We start from the raw sequence: 17,914 nt of genomic DNA, 5'->3' as shown, positions 1-17,914 counted from the left end.
AGCAAGCTAACAACAAAATTTTGAGCCTTGGATATAGAATTAAATGTAGCCTAATAATAAATAAAACACACCGGCTTGTAGCTTCACACAATCCAGTTTTTACAAATAGTAAGCGTAAAAGCTCGAGGGGACCCAAGACGACCCTTTACACGACTAGGGTTGCCAACCGTCCCTTAAAAAACGGAATCGTCCCGTATTTAGAAACAAAAGTACACGTCCCGTGTTGAGCTAATAAGGGACGCACTTTGTCCCGTAATACAGTGAGAATCAAAAGTAGTCTATAAATGTTAATGGAATTAACGCTTTGTTTGAAAGCATAACTCCCAGCCCCTCTCCTGCTTTGTGACCAATGAGCTGACAGCACACTTATGACAATTCAGATTACCGCTCATCTCATTGGTCGAGGAAAGGTCGCTTGCGGAGAAAATACCGGAAGACAACAGATGACCACAACAAGAAGCATGGCCAACAGGGAAACAAACGCCGACACTGCGGTGCAAGTCTCGGACGACAGTACACCTAAAGCTGGGCAGACACTGTGTGATTTTTTCAGTCGCGTTATTCAGCTCCTGCTCAAACTGCACGATTGACTCGCAGGGGTTAGAAGTTGGTAGGTCACGATGCAGGTCTCACACTATACCGCCCGATGCTCTGATGCGACCCGAGTGCTCACACTGTGCCTCCATAACATGAAGGTTATAACAGAAAATCTGTCGCTCTTTCACTCACACAGACACACAAACCACCACCATCAACTTTGCTAAATTGCTAATGAAAAACATTGATCAGGCAGCTGTGAATGAGCAGCAGTGTAAATCCAACTATTTTCACGGTTGTTGTGGTCGTGATAATTTTGTGATGCCACATCGAAAAGGCTCGGATGAGCTTTCCGAAGTTCTACAAGTTGTGCCTCCATCGCTTGTGTCCAGATCACACGCTGCACTGCCGTGCTGCTCCGTCTTTTTCACCGACGTTTACGTGTTTTCGCGTGAGCAGTGTGAGCGGCTCACGAGCGATTGATGATCGGGAGCTGCTCGAGGTGTTAATCGCTTCTCGTTACCCCACGTATACTACACGATGCACGATGAAGGCCAAAATTGGGCCGATCACCAAATCGGTCGCACGACTCAAAAATCGTCTCAAAATGGGCCAGAAATCGCACAGTGTAAGCCCAGCATTAGAACAGCAATGTTTGTTCGCTCAGAGAAAGAAAAAAAGGCTGCAAAAGCACAGGGAGGAATGGGAAAAGGGAAACACCTGGCTGGAAAAGGTCACCATAACACCTATAAAGCGCACTGCACTGTGTGCCGGCGCACTTTTTCCATAGGCATGCTTCTAATGGTGGGCACATGAAGAACATGAGGGGCGTGAAAGCTCAGAGAACCCTTAACCAATTTCTTGTCCACCAGGCCACGGCAGAAGCAGATATGGTATGTAAACACTGGTTTGTTTTTTAAACCCTCTGGTTAAGGTTAATATGGGCATGTGCAGTGAATATCAGCGCTATGTGGCCAGAAGTGTGATAATATAATTTATTTTGTGTAATAAACAACTGCAAGGATAGATGATTACAACAAATAGATGACTAATACATAAAAGTAATACATAGATGAATAATGATGATGAGTTATGATGCGTAATCATGGGAACAAGTGGGTTTACAAACAGGAGCAGCTGATTAGCATTAGAAAAGCTGAAATAATACCTCAACTGAAGCCAATTGTACTAAATGCACTAAATGTGCACAGTTACAAGAATATTTTTCGTTCTATTGCTTTCTATTAATTTATATAATTTTAAGTTAAGCAGGACAGAGTTCTTTTAAAGAAAGATTTACTTTTATTCTCAAAAGTTAAGCATGACAGGCTTCTGTTTAAGAAAGAGACCTGTTTTACTGTGTTAATGTTGTCATTTTGAGCTAAAAATAAATGGCTAAATGATCATTTGTTTCCCATATGGTCATATCACAAAGAATATGCATCTGCTTAAATCAAATTCAAGTCAAATGGTTAAAAAATAATTTCACACACACAAAAAAGAGCTACCACACTGGGAAGGGTGAAGACAACTAGGTTGCCCGGCCCTGGCCACGAGGTGTCCCTTATTTATTTTTCAGGGAGTTGGCAACCCTATACACGACCCTATGAGTGAAACTGTTAAGGTTCGTTAAAATTAAGACAGCAAGCTGTATTTTAAAGTTTGGTGTATGGGTAACACCTTTTAACAAATGGCCGATCCATAAAGAGTCACAGAAATATAAATGGAAAAACAAATGTAAAAGATACAAAGTTAAATATGGATTGCTGTGGAGTCAAACTGCTCCCGTAGAAACTGAGAAGGCTGTTTCACCTGCCATGAATGTCATTGACTGGTAGCCAAGTTGCTGTTAGCCATGATGCGATAATTAGCAGCATAGCTAAATTGAGCTAATTAACTACCTATTTGCAATTTTTCCCCGCTTATCTATATCAGATTAGTCTACTTAAATTATCCCAAGACACTAAATAACTCTACATATACAGAGAGAGTTTAAAAAAACTATGCTACATGAAAATAAACCTAGCTAAACTGCTAGCTACAGATATGAAGCTAATACCATAATGCGGCTGCAATGAACATTTTAAATTCATGTTCTGGTCTAGTATTTTCATTTTTTTTAAAATACATGTAAACACTTTGAACTTTATTTTGTTAAGATGAAATTTTCTAAGCATTTAAAGAAAGAATGAATGAAATATGCTGATCGGTATTCTCTTCGTCCGCATGGCTACTTGTTGCTTTCTGTTCCATTTGCCCGAACTGAACTTGGTAAAAGAGCTTTTGTCCATTTAGCACCCTTGGCCTGGAACAAACTGCAGAAGGAATGGAAAATGACTGAATTCATTTCATTAAGTGCTTTTAAATCTAAACTACAAATCCTTGAGGCCAAGTCCATAACATGTAACTGTTTCAATTAGATTGATTGTCATTTTAACTGACTTTTTTATTTTTATTTTTATTTGAATTTAATTTTTTATTTTATTTGTATTCTTTCACTTATTGTTGCATGTGTGTTGTTGCTGCCTGTGTTTGAGTAATTTCTGTAACTGTGAGACATCTGCTGCTGCCTATCTTGGCCAGGTCTCCCTTGAAAAAGAGGTTTTTAATCTCAATGGGATCTTCCTGGTTAATAAATAATAAAGGTTAATAAATAAATAAATAAATAAATAAATAAATAAAAGAAAGCTAAACTAAGATAGCAAAGCAGCTCCAGTGAATATGTTCATGTTTTTATTGTTTTTCAATAGGCGTATTTATACATCTATTCATCATTTAGTTGCACTTAAGTAAGGTTTAAGAATCTAAAGTGAAGCTAAGATACACAAATGATTTTTTAAATAGCTCCCATAAAGCTTGGTTATGCTGATCATAAGAAATTTGTTTGTTTGATATTTGTTAGTTTTTTTGTTTCCTTTCTTGCATATAGCATTCTGCTAATGCATGCCCAATTTTCAATTAAGGACTTCAAACAGAAAAAGAGTCCTTTGGTGGCACACATTTACCAATAATAACTAGACGTCAAAACCTAAAATGAAAACTGGTTTTGGTGGTTTTATTCGTAAAATCAAAATGGTTCCCTTCCTCAAAACCAGCATTTTTGGACTACAGCACTTCAGGGGATCTTTCATTCTGGACTTTCTTATGTGCAACTCCAATGAAATCAAAGTACAGAGAGTGTGAGTTCTTGATACTGCAAGAGTTCTTTGTATAAATTAAATCATGCTAAGCTATGATGACTAAAGCATCTGGAGAAGTCTAAGTATATTTCACAAGCTAAACCAAACCACATCTAAAATGCATGATGAATCAGGGTCATATAAATATTACGCCTACAAGATAGATTACTGGAAAGTAGGCTACCTAACGGCAATGACTTTCAGCAAGCACTGACCTAATTTATCTGACAATTAGTTCAACAGTTCACCAGTTTAAGTTCAACATAAAATTTCCCATGTCATACATAGCAGATAATCTTATTTCACAGAATCAACAGAAATCTTCTAGAAGGTTTCCTCGTGCACAGTCAGTATATAATGATGTTGCTGACAGTGCTATGGTACCCTTTGAAGTTTCATGTGTGTACCCAGCTGGGGAGAGTAACGTGTTTCCTGGTATGTGTAGTTTTGTGGGCACATGAAAGCTTCTTTACAGCCACGTGTTGATCAGCTCAGGAGAAATGGTTTTTGATTAAAAGCTTCCATGGATGGCTGGGTCCTTCACTGTGTGCTCACCTTGGAAGTAGAATAGAGGAATTTCTCATTGCTATGGGAATGTCCACTGTAAATAAGAAGCATGACAGAAAATGGATTTTTATTTAAATTTTATGTTTTGCACTGATGAATAGCTGATGCATCAAATGTTTAGCCACCAATGCTTATTAGATTTCTAGCTAATAGTTTGGGATTAGGAGTGATTGGGGCTAGCACATTTCCCCAGTATGAAATATTAATCTCTCTTTTGTTCTGATGAGGGAGTTAAAGAATTTCTTGCGATGTGTTGGTGATTTCAGTCCTCATCTAAATTCCCAAAACATGAAGTTATCTGGTTCCAATTATTTTTTCCTCATGCAAGCTGATTTTCTGGAAATGTGATCTCCAAACATCACTGAATGGAAAGAAGATAATTTAGTAAACATTCCAAAAGCACATTCAGTCCATATGCCATGCAATATGAATAGATTTGAACCCACATATAGAAATTTGGTCAGGTTGTTTTCATTTCATTGTTATGGCTTTTTAAAAAATGGTATAAATCTACAGTCCTAAAGTAAACAAGATGAAAGTACTTTAGAGTCTGGAAAAGGTGATTTGGAAACATGATTCACTTTAGAATTGACTGACAGCGCTCACGAACTTGGACGTTTTGAATGCATTTCAAAATATAAATGTAATGTAATGAATGTAATGTTTAAATGAAACCACATGGCAATCCTGGATTTTTTGCCTTTAATCAAATCGTCACAACAATGAATAAACTTATGTAAATACCCCAAAGCCACAACCCCAAATTAAGGCTTTAAACAGTGTCGTAATTGTTTTTGTAAAAGCCTGACAATACAAGTGCAGCCAAGTCTAGACAACCTTCACCAATAAAACACAAGAACATCTGACTTTTTTTTTTTTTTTTTACACAGAACAAGATCAAATAAATAGACCTAAAATGCCCAGAATGAACCAGCAAGAGGGTCCGTGGATACAAAAATGCTGTTGTAGTCTGAAGAATATTCATTGTTGTTGGCTGGAGTTAGTGCCTGTGAAATCAAAGCTATTTCAGGGTGATTTACAGGCTGTAAGTGTCACATTTTGTGTGAAGGCTGACACTGAAGGAGATGGATTGTTTGTCTGAATCAGTTTCATTGGATGTGAGGAGTATGACTGATGCTTCAATCAGTGTTTTTTATTGTTGCTATATTGCTTCAGTACTTTGAGCTGTGCAGCTGATAAAGTGTGTAACTAAAAATCAGCAAAATGTTTTCCACATCATATCACTGCCATTCCTTTTCCCTGAAACCAAAACAGGAAAACATCAGAGTAAGCACGGCAAGAAGGTAAATCATGGTTTATATGGAAGGCCAGTCCTGGCAGAAAAAATAGGTTTTTGCTCTTTAACTAAGTTTCCTTAAGCTGACTAACCACAGCAATAAATAAATATGAATCATTCTTCAGTCACAGTTACAGAATGGGACAAAAACAAGTCAACAATAAATGTGAAAAATCAACAGCTCGTGCACCGCAACCCCATTGTTACCTATCATACACTCACTCTTCACATGTCGCTAGTCATATGATCCAGTTATAGTGTCCAATCAGAACAATAAATCAACCTTTCGTGAACAAAGCAATATGGGACTATATAGAACTACGTATACTGTATGAAGAGAAAGGAAATAAACCTGTTTTGTATGGACAGAAACAGATATGTTTATTAATGATATAACCCCCCCCCCATCTATTATTTTAATTTATATGGCACTGATGTTCCCTCAAAGTTAGTTTCTCTTGTAGATAAACATTATGTAAATGGTATTCACAGCAAAAGCTTTACAAATATCAGCTACAATGTGTTAAAATATAAAACTGTAGTTTTGAGTTTTCTTCACAATTTTCAAAGCATTATCACTTATCATTATTATTATGATACTTATCATTATTATGATACTTATCATTATTATGATAAGTATCCTAATAAGAGATTTTCACTCAACATTATCACAGGTTTTGTGTCATTTATCTTTAAAAATATATTTTCAGTACCATGTAACTCGTTGAGTTTGCTTCTTGTAATTCTATATTTTCTTATATTGACTATTTCTTGGCAAACAAGCATAACTGGCTTCCATACCATTATACCATTACCCAATGAAAAATAGCACTAAAATCCATAGATGAAAGCAAGTGCACAGTTAAAATGTTAAGAGAAGGACTGCCACAATAGGTTTAGTCAGTCATGACCTTTGAGCAAGCTCTGCATAGGAGGGGGCAGAGACAGAGAGGAGAAATGGGTCCAAGAGAGGAATGAAAGAAGGAAAACAGACAGACTGAGGGGGAAAAAGAGAGAGCGAGAGAAAACAGAAAAATGAGAGGTGCGTGTGAGAGAGAGAGAGAGCACAAAAGAGCTCCTGGCAGAGAGACAGAGACCAAAGAGGAGGGTGCTTGTTTTCCCCACTCTCCTCTGCCTCTGGTTTTAAAATGTGAAACAGCTCTTTGAAGAGAAAGAGAGGGGAGGGCAATCATGTACTTCCACTCTGCTTCAACGATAAGGAGTGTTTAGTGAGCTGAGGCTAACCTAAATACCAAACGCAACACAGAACTGCAGCTAGAGATACAGCTGAGGACCTGACACAACACAGGCATGAACGACATCAAGCTGGCCCTACTGGGAAGCCAGGGGGCTGGGAAATCAGGTAAGTACTTGAGAGTGATTTAGTGATCTATAAGGGAGAAAAAGTGTCTCTTTATACTTGTATCTCAATAAAAACTGTAAAAACTGTCAAGACTGTTGACAAGGAAGTTATGATGCCTTAACTTCAAACCACCTCATTTAACTTGCTTATTTTGCTTATTACCTGAATTTAAACACATGTCTCTGCTAATGTAGTAGTTTGGCGTGTTTTATCATCATTTTATTTTTTAATCAATTGGTCAACAAATGTCATCAAGTTCTTAATTTTATGGTTATATGCTACATTGTGTTGTTTTTGCTTAGCTATCAGTCAAAAACTCAGTTTACAGTACAGTGCATAAGATAACTGGTAAATCAGAGTTGGTATTTGTTCTTGAAAAACTGATAATTAAATATTATCAAAATTGTTGCTAACTAAAATTAAAAACAATAAAATGATAAAGTGACAAATTGTGGCTGATTTAACATGTTTGAATTTCCCCTCTCAGACATTCAGTGTCTCAGTTATATTAAATTTAGGGCTAAAGATTTTGTAATTATTATAGAACATACACAATGTAGCTTAACACACTTTTCTGAGGTGAGCTAAAGATTTTAAAGAATGTGACTCACGGCTCTATCTCAGTACGATCCTGCTCTGCATAGTTTGGGCGAACTTATCATGGTCTTCATCAAAAGAGACGCTGGACAGAATTATGTGCATAAATACTTTAGAGAGGTTATTACATATGTGCTCTAAACAGTAATGCAGATGTGTAAAACAACAAAAGCTCTCCATCATATAATGATTTAACAGCTATTTAGTTCAATTCGGGTGTCTTTATATTGCACCAAACCATAACAACTGTTGTGTCGAGGTACTTTATAATGTAAAGAGCTGACAGTATTCTGAAGAAAACCTCAACAAGCAAGCAAACTCCTTTGAGCAAGATTTTGGCAACAGTGGAAAGGAAAAGCTCCCTTTTAACAGGAAGAAAACTCGGCAAAAAACAGGCTCAGGGAGGCGCTGCAATCTTCTGCGATCTGAAAAGAAGTTTTGGTGGTTTTTTGTTGTTGTTTCTAACTTTCCAGTCAAACATGATGATACTGCTGAGACTGTGAACTATCTGAGATCTGTCTATTTTTTCTTCTACCAAAGGAAAGTGTAATTTCTGGATAGATCTCTTGATTGCAATATGGTAACACTTGAAAACATGTCACTTTAACCACAAAACAAGTTTTGTTTAAAATTTTTGAGGGCGTACTTTTTAACTAGCCAGCCATGGAGCATGAGAGCTGATTTTTGATTCAATTCAGTTTTATCTATACAGCTCCAAATCACAACAAAAGTAACCTCAAGGCGCTTTGGTAGACCCTACAATAATGCATACAGAGAAAAACCCAACAATCATATGATCCCCTATGAGCAAGCACTTTGGTGACAGCGGGAAGGAAAAACTCCCTTTTAACAGGAAGAAACCTCCGGCAGAACCAGGCTCAGGGAGGGGCGGAGCCATCTGCCGCAACCGGTTGGGGAGAGAGAAGGAAGACAGATTTTTGTTCTTGTAAACTTTGACAAGAAAAGGTGATTGAAAAGTGTGATTAACTATGAATATTCCCACAGAGCCCAACCACAATCAATTCACAGAGTGGAAAAATCTCTTCTTAGTGTTTCTTGACACTTCTACAGGCTACAGCTAAAACTTAAATCAGAGCTAAGCAAATCACCAGGGTACCACCAGGTTTATGCTGGGTTCATGTCATACCCTTAATGAAAACAGCAGAAATGACTGGGTGCGTGACTATTATGGTGCAAGTACAGCTCATTCAGAAACACAGTAAACAAAAAATAAACATTAGGTTGAATGATAGCAGAAATTAATATTAATTAATTGCATGTCACTTTTTTTGGCATGCGATTTTAACTGTTATTTGCCGTCCAGGAAGAGTGGCCTTGAGAAATGAAAAGTAATTATTTTTAGCAGTGAACACTTCCAAGTTTGAATAAACATGTTTCTCTTTTCTTCCAGCATTGTGTGAGCTCTGGTTTTGCATTACATAACCAAAGACAACAGTGGATTATTGGCTCCATTCACTGAGGTTTAACTAAACTAATAAGACCATTTCTCCCTCCAGAGATTATCTGCCTTTGTTTTAAAACTCCTCAGTCACAGGGCTTAGTTCAAGGCTGGACAGAGGAAAGCACAACATGTTTTATCAATAAGTCAATCGGCCTGCTGCTCCACCTGTGGTGTTGTTTAGAGTGTAATTTGATCTTGGCTTTCACTGACTTTGATGTGTCGCAGTGATAGTTTGTTATCTTGTTTTTTTGCTTGTTTTTTTCTGTGTCTATTTTAAGTTTCATGTGTCCATATTGGATCATTTAGTATTTTTTATGGGTTCTTCGGAGAACCAGTTCATGCAACCATACTTCAGTTCTCCTGTTTGGACACACTTCAGATTGGATTTTTAAGCTCTTGTTAAAAATGCTGTCTAGGAGAAAGCATTACTTATGATTCTGCTTCTGTCTGTGAGAGGGTGGTTCAGACTGTACTGTACAAACCTTTTAAAACAATGGGACATGGCCATTCTTGGTGCTTGGCAGTGAAGCAGAGCCGTTACCTTGGTGATGCTGTAGCTTATGGAAGCTGTATGTGGGTGCTTGAGTTCATTCGACATGTTTTTCTGCTCCCTTCTGCTCTATTTGTTGCTTTCAACACGTCTTTTATCGTTGAATGTATCTTTATGTGACAATGGAACCAGGACAATTCCTATTGTGTTAAGTCCTAAGTGTTGAATGTCCACATCCATGTTTGTGTGTCACCGTGTCCTAACCTCTGTACAACCCCTCAAGAGGCCCACTATTAGGAGCAAGCTTCCAGAGTTCAGCACTTGAAACTTCAGCCTTTAATTGAAATTGATTGTCTTGTGGGACCAAAACTGGCCCAGTCAGTCAGTTTTATGTGTAGCTTGCAGTGTAGAGGCAAAGCACAGGCTGGGGGGGATTTAACTATTCAGCTTGCCAAATATGCACACAGGAAAGCCGTGCAGCATTCTTTTATGTGGGGCTTCAGTTTCATCGCTCCAATCCTGGAGACATTTAACACGGTGTTGTGCCTGCTGGGGTGAACAAGGCTCCCCCACCCCCTTCTTCACTGAGAGGGATGAGTGTGTAATGATGCCATGATTCATTTTATTGTTTTCCATTTCATCTCCTTTCTCCAGCTGTCCTCGTGCGCTTCCTGACCAGACGCTTTATTGGTGAATATGCCTCAAATACCAGTAAGTGTTTCCAGATTTCATATAATGGCACTTTGATGAGGTTTTGGTCTAGAAGATTGCTCTCATCCACTTAGAGATGCAACATTTTCACCTGTGCATTCATGGACAAGGAAAATATTGTTCTTTTGGGTAATAAAAATTTTGCAGGCAGGTAATGTAGACAATCCTCTCGTGTAGCTGTTTTGACACAGCTTCCAGTGTTTTAGCTCAACATTTCTGATAGTATAGTTGGATATCTAATGGATTTGTATTTTTATACTATTTTCTATTTGTATTTATCATAAAGATGCTGTTATCCTATATCCTTTAATGTAATGATGTAATTGTGGTTTTCACTGTTTTCATTACCACTTTAGGCATTGATGCTTCTAGCTCTGTTAGCCGTGATTACAAGTCATGAAGTGAATAGACATGGAAAGTTAAAATAAATAACAATAAAGTCAAAATATATACTTTTGTATGTATGTCTGACCCATCACAACTTTTTAATTATGCTTGATACACTAGCAGTCCAGTTCCTGTAAAACAACAACAACAAAAACAAACTTTGTAGTAAAAGTAGATTCGTGACAAATTCATGGTAGGTAATGTTAATACCTGGTAATAGATTTGTGTCTTGAAAGTCTTACTAAAAACTGATGAAAGTCCCAAACACCACATTTTTGACATGTTCCATGTGTGATTTTGACATCCATCAATAATATAATATAATAGTTATTTATGCATTTTGTATCTCCTCCACAGACTCTTTGTACCACAAAAGACTGTCGATCGATGGCAGGCAGCTGAATTTGGAGGTTTTTGACCCCTGCTCTCAGGTAAGACTCTTGTTTTTAGTATTAACAGAAATATATTAGAAAAGCAGAGCTGCAGCAGGACCACCAACTTTTCCCGTTGTTCTTCTAACATTTCATCTGGAGGACCACCGACAAACCACTGACAGGAAACAAACCGAAAAAATGAAAATCTGACACTGATGAGAATAATGCCTTTTCAAGAAAATTCACCTAAACTACTCATAAAGAAAGTCAATTTTTACATTCTTGAGTAATTTTGTTTGACTGTCGGGCCATAACCAAAATTTGGTTTGCCTTCATCTATCTATCATCTATCTATCAAAACAGTGGTTTGTTTTCAGGCTGCTGGAGAGCTGCCTGTGGCTTAGCTGTGGTTATGTGTTCACTTAGAGTTAGCAAGTGTGGGAATATAAGGATTTATGAGAGTATCCTGAGGAGATGAATGTCCCTTTGAAAAAAAGGGGAGCCATATAAACCTCTTACTTCTCATTCAACAAAACTAAAGACCTGAGAGGGACTTTACTACAATGTTAGTGTTTTATTGGAGTACCCTGGCTCAGGAGAACAAAAACCAGTCATTGTCTTTGTCATTTAGACCCCCTGTAATATTACTGTCCCATAAGGAACACAGAGTCACAATCCAGCCCTTCTGACCCAGACTGCATTAAAAGAAGTCAGTAAAGACAAAAGGTTTAAAATTGGGTTTTATAGCACTCAGGTGTGTCCCCAGGCCTCAAGCCCTTCTTACACTGTTTATGTCAAGGTCACAAGCGCTTGTAGGGTCACTCTGAATTTATTTACTGGTGTCACTGATATTGTTAAGGCACCACTTTGAAATGCTTTCTGGTATTAGTGACTTTCAGCTGCTCACTTGTCACAGAGGGTTGCCACAGCAGCTCTGTGAGTTTCCTTTGGCAGGGTTTTACACCAGATGCATTTTCTGACACTTTCCAAAAGGGATTTGTATCTCTGGATGGAACTGAACCAGCAACCCTCCGCTTGCTGAGCAAATTTGTAAACCAATACGCTATGGATCCATAAAAGGAAAGTGTTTCAATATTACAGGTATGAAAACTAACTGTAAGATGCTTGATTAGCAAAAAGAGCAATAAAATCAAATCTGTATAATCAATGGGAAGACAGTAATGCCAATGTGCATTTGTCAAAAAAGTATAAAAGCAACTCAGTTTTGCTCAAAACAGGGAAATAAAAATACAAATACAAGGTGTTTTCAGCATTGGAACACATCTATAGAAATAATAATGGTATCCAGCTATATTATTATAATACCATCCATAGAAAGTGACACAGTGTAAAGGATACAGGCTCCAACTCTTTTTTCTTGCTCCATAGGAAAAGCAACCCAGTTGGCACGTTGATTCGGGACAAACTGGATGATACCAACATAAAAGCACATGCTCTTCTTGGCAGGGTTCGGAGGCCAGGTGTATACTTGAAGAGCCAGTGGACTGGGCAGATGGCTTTGTGGTGGTGTACAACATCAGTGACCGCACTTCCTTCATCAATGCCAAAAACATCCTGCGGCAGATTCGGGAGACACGCATGGAGAACTGCAAAGGGTCAGCAGAAACTTAATAACAGATGCTGCTGACATATAATGGATGTTTGGATTGGTTGTTATTTAACAGTAATTCTGGGTGCTACAACAATGCCTGTTTTGAAATGGAGGCAAAATCCTACATTCAATTCTACAATTTCAAATGTCAGATGAAATCCTCGTGCAAAGAATCAGTAATCAGAGGTTTAAAGTAAAGTGGCAAGTCCGGAAAATGATGTACACCCACTTGTCCATATATAGTAAAGTGCTATATAAATACAGGCCATATGAACTGAACATGCTGCAAATGCTCCAGGAAAACAACAAAACAGAGTATCTGTGCCCTAGGTTCTTTGTAACTGGACATGAATCTACATGCACTTTTGAATTTGAGGAATGCTGGGAGTCCTGACTGCCCTCCTACAAACTCAAACTCATAAATGATTCATGATTTACAGGGATTGCCAGCGCAGGTGTCTGATAAATTTAAGCGTGAAAAAAACAAACAAACAGGCCATCCACATCTATCAGGCTGCCTGGCAGCATGCCAAGGCATCCTGATAACATGGAGGGAAGAGCTGTGTAGCCTAATGACAGGTATTTGAGAATAAATATAGGTGTAGATCACAAGTGGAACTGTTGGATTGTGTGAATGTAAATCAAGCCCAGCTAGTCGAAACATCTGCTTTACGCTCAGAAAGATAGGATAGGTTGCTTAATAGCCAAAATTGTTGCAATGTTGTTGCAAAAGCACTCAAAAGCTGTAAAATAAAACACATTTGCCTCTGCATCCTCTTCATATTGCTATCCTCAGTCATCTTGCAGGCTGATGGTGTTAACGCCTCCCTGCTGTCTTTTTTTCAGGGAGATGGATGTTCCTGTTTGCCTGGTTGGCAACAAGCAGGACCTCTGCCATGCTCGTCAGGTGCGTGAGGATGAAGGCCGCGGTCTGGCGCAGGAAAACCGCTGTAATTTCCAGGAGGTCTCAGCAGCCGAGAGCTACCAAGACATTGCCAACCTCTTCACACAGCTCATCCGGCAGGTGATGGAGCATCTGAAGTATCGCGCTGACAGACGACGCTACAGCGGCTCAAAGTCTATGGCCAAACTCATCAACAATGTTTTTGGCAAGAGGAGGAAGTCCGTATGATGATCCCAGTACAGTTAGCAGCTAATCGGACACTGAGATGTCCCTGCTGTACGTGGCCCTTAAGGGGATGCAACCTTAATGTGTTGGGTTTGATGTGTGATGTGTTGGTCTATACACTCAACAGAAAACTGTTGAGTGTATAGACAATGATAGAAACAGTGAACCTCTTTATATCATGAGCAACATGAGTGGTTGGTGGAAAAATTCAGACGGCCATAGTTACTAAATTTACAGGCAAATATATATCTTGGCAAAGTTTTGTTTTTCCTTTGGTTATTTTGACTTTGCCTTGGGTATGTTTCTCTGATGAAAGGGCCAAATACAGTGAGGCAGTCAAAAAAAAGCAGGTATGTTAAATAGAGCAACACTATACAGGAGAGGGAAGCATAAAAAGATATTTACTACATACACTTTTTATTCTTTTTCTCTTAATGTGTATTAACTGAACCTTTGGTGAAATGCCTACTTTTTATATTTAAAGGACCTGTGTGTAGTACCAGCACCTAGAGGATAAAGATTGCAACTAACTGAATACCTGTCACTTTCTAAGCACGTAACTAAACCTAATTTGGCCTCCAAAATAGCCTCTCTATAGAAACAGTTCCACTTGTCCATCATGGGCTGCTATAGAAGCATCAATATGAGGAGCTATGTGTAGGAGCACTTGCTCCCTGTATAAATATGCAGAGGTGAAAAAACATGTTTATTGTTAATTATTAGACCATGGGTTTCCAATCACTGACTGTACTTGGTCACACTTTCCAAAAACAGATCGGATCTGGCTGAGAGACTGAAAACAGACATGGAACGTGAACATATTCCACAGCAATCAGCAGCTCTTGCAAAAATTGTTTAGTTTGTTTTATTTTAGTTGTTTTAACAGTTTTTAATACTTTACATAGCTACGGCTACTTTCTAAGCAAAATTTCTGTCTGATTTATTGGTGTAGTTTAAACGTATGAAAAAAGGTTACCTTAACACTTCTTATCTTATTCCAACAACACAACATGGGAGGCTGATCAGCTGTCTTTTATTTGTCGAAAGCTTGCACTGCATCACCGACTCCTGCATCAGTACAGTGTAGGCCAACAGTGATGACACTGAATGAAACTTTCAACACCATATTGCATGCCTTCATTTTGTGACTGGTTCAGTTAGCTTTACTTTACCAGAGTATTGCCCCTATAGTTCAGCGTTGTGTAGTCTTTTGCTCAGCGTCCTTTTATACTGGTATAATATTTCAGAGACAGTATAATTGATATTACATGGTTATTTTAAATGCACGTTAAATGTATATTCTCATAGTAATGCCACTCTTTGGAAACCATAATGTTTTATTTACTGGATCACTGAACTGTGATTTGTAATACGCATACTGTGTAAATCCTCTGATTGTCTAATGCATAATATGGTTTATTTAACAGCTCCTGCTGTATGAACACTTAGTTTAGCTGTGGTCATTATCACTAAAATGCTGAACGTTACATTTAACACAATTTATTTAGTTGAATGGAAAAGTCCAAAGACATGAACAGGGTTAGGTTAACCCTGCCTCTTCCCCTGTGATAGCAGGGATAGATGTGTGCTTTCTCAGATTCTCAGGTCTTTTTTGGAGATGATGAAGAAGATTATAATACTTAGGGTAGTGATATGTCAAATACAATCAGTGTGTAGTGTGCCTTGGCTTCTCGGTTTGCTTCATTGGCGATGTGTGGTTTAAAAAGACGAAACAACACCAACTTCACAAACCAGCAGCTACATCCATCAGTGTCTGTGCCAAGTGAGAGGCATATACCTATATCAGTGCATGGCTGTGTGGCTGTCTGGCCTTTAACTGACACTCGGACTCTTCCTATGCACCCTTTAGTCTTACTTTATTGTAAAGGTGGAACCTGTATGTCATATGTTGTTGTATCCTGTTTGCTTTTAATGACAGATAAGATAAAATAGTATTTAATTGGACTAGAAAATAATGCATCTATTACAAGGTGATATCAATTTTAATTTAACATTGTTATTGTTGCACATTGTACTCAGCTTCGGTTGTATACTGTATGTATTTTGTATAGATTCAGTATCTTAATCTTGTATTTATTTGAGTTAAAAAAGAAAAGAAGAAAATGCCCTAAAAACTTAACACCATACTGTAGAACTAACACATACCAAATGAGGCCACGAAATTTATTCAACAAAATGCTGTTTTTCTTCTAAAGAAAAACTTCTTCTCAGTTATGTCACCATGATTTTTTACAGAAGGAAAGCACTGTGTATCATGAAAAATATCTTCATCTATGCAGTTTTTTGTTGATGAATGCTCTTTTTTGTAAATGCTGTAAAAACACTGGTTATTCCAGAGGAAATTAAAGTTAAACATTGATGGCTGTTTTAGCTCTTCACGGGGACTGCTGTTTCGCTTTCAGCTTAATTTTAATTAGATGTCCATGAGAGAGGGCATTACTCTAAAGCCTTTAGTAAAAAAAAAGAAAAAAAAAGAAAAGAATTTCCTGTGCTAAAAATAGAAAGACTAGAGGCAGAGCAGTGAGGGGAGAAGCTCCATTGTTATGCTGAATTTTAGCCTCTTAAACAAAGCGACGCTCCCTCACGTTTCCACTAGATGGCAGCACAGATCACGATGACGATCTGGCCTTGAGTTTAATCATTTCCTGCAGATCATTATATGAATGAACCTTTTAAATACAAGCGCGTCCATGCTCACAGGTGTACACACGGGTGATCACACCCACAAACTACACCCTTTTTGGCTCCTACCTCAAAGCACACTGTGCGCTGTCGATCTTACATGCTGCACAATAATGTTTAATATTTAGTATTTACTGTTATATTCCCATATATCATCGTGATGTTGTTTATTATGTTGCTCTTTTTTTTCCTTCTGCTTGTTTTCTCTTTTTTCTTTCTCAACAGGTGATCCGGGTGATTGATATATGTATTTTTTGTCTGTTTATTTTGTTTATTTTTGTTTTTTGCCCTCTTCCCCGCTGTTTTTCTTTCCCTCTTTCTTTCTCCCCTTTCTTTTCCCCAGTCAAGTCTGTCCCGTATTTAGCAAGTGAAAATAAAATAAAATAAACAATAAAAAGTGAATCAAATAGACCATTACAGCAAGGCTGTGATGGTCTATTTGGTAAAGTAAATCCGTTGGGCATCTTTCTTTGCCTTTAGACAATAATTCTGATGGCAAAAGAGCCAAACGGGACAGGCAAAAAATAAAAAGAATAAATAAAAAGAATAATTTCTTGCCCAGGGGAGGCGACAAATTTGTACACAAACCAGATCGATAGTTTATTTATTTATTTACTTTTTACAGCAGAAATGTCCTTTTTTAAAAAAAATTGTTAAGGGAGGAAATACACATAGTAATGTAGATGCCATAAATAATAGCTGTATTCCCTTAGTATTCCACTGTGATGTTTTACTACTGAGTGGCAAATTTAAGGAAAACCAATATAAATAGACTTTGTTAGATGTAATTTGTGGTGTCTGAAATTCTTTTCAACATGTGAGGGAAAATCTGAATTCACTTATAGGTGTTTTTCGTTCTGACTGACTCATTTTTTATTGCTCGTGTCTTTAAGTACCACATATGAGTAAGAATGTGTATGCTATGACCCTGAGCTATTCAAAGATGTACGAAAACAAATGCAATTACCCAGATAATACATGAATGGTACCCAGGTACAAGTGTGTACCACTAAATAAGAGGTAGAGATGAGATACAGTGGTATCTGTAATACTTGAAAAATATAAATTAGAAACTGCTTCATTTGCCAATTAATGTTATGTAAGGAATTTGCCTTTGATTTCCTTGACAGAGCCTCTCAAAGAGGACACTGTTAACATTTCTTGTTATGAAGTCAGTCGAATGATTACAAACCCAGAGGAAAGGAACATTTCAAACTCTCTGCTTTTTTCAGCTGTTTTCTTCTAAATGCACCTCAGAGGTTTGGATTGTTTTTGTTCTTCTGACATTCCTTCTTCTCATTTTGGCCCTTCGTAAAAAGAACTAAAATAAGCTGAACGTTGCTGTACAGAACTTTGTCTAAAATGAGCCTTTCTTCAGATAACACCACATTGTTAAGATAAGATAAGATAAGATAACCTTTATTAGTCCCACACGTGGGAAATTTGTTTTGTCACAGCAGGAAGTGGACAGTGCAAAAGTTATGACGCAAAAATTAGAATACAATA

General features: G+C 37.8%; 1 protein-coding gene across 1 annotated transcript; it reads left to right on the top strand.

Moving 5' to 3' along the window:
• Window positions 1-3,002: 3,002 nt before the first annotated feature.
• Window positions 3,003-17,105, top strand: rerglb (RERG/RAS-like b). Its single transcript, XM_085412915.1, has 5 exons — window positions 3,003-6,943; window positions 10,147-10,203; window positions 10,948-11,021; window positions 12,432-12,580; window positions 13,423-17,105. Exons 1-5 carry the CDS (start codon window positions 6,892-6,894, stop codon window positions 13,706-13,708), a joined length of 618 nt encoding a protein of 205 aa, XP_085269041.1. The 5' UTR covers window positions 3,003-6,891; the 3' UTR covers window positions 13,709-17,105.
• The last annotated feature ends 809 nt before the right edge of the window (window positions 17,106-17,914 follow it).

The sequence above is a fragment of the Rhamphochromis longiceps genome, linkage group LG7 (assembly GCF_057381845.1).
Source record: "Rhamphochromis longiceps isolate RC_006_pf linkage group LG7, R_longiceps_female_GT1.1, whole genome shotgun sequence".
NCBI lineage: Eukaryota > Metazoa > Chordata > Actinopteri > Cichliformes > Cichlidae > Rhamphochromis > Rhamphochromis longiceps.
This window is presented reverse-complemented; position numbering and strand designations above follow the sequence as displayed.

Excerpts from the sequence above, each read along its gene's own strand:
- rerglb (XM_085412915.1), top strand. The coding sequence starts at position 6,892 with ATGAACGACATCAAGCTGGCCCTACTGGGAAGCCAGGGGGCTGGGAAA. Across the intron at positions 6,944-10,146 it reads CCAGGGGGCTGGGAAATCAG|CTGTCCTCGTGCGCTTCCTG; the intron begins GTAAGTACTTGA and ends TCCTTTCTCCAG. Across the intron at positions 11,022-12,431 it reads TTTTTGACCCCTGCTCTCAG|GGTTCGGAGGCCAGGTGTAT; the intron begins GTAAGACTCTTG and ends TCTTCTTGGCAG.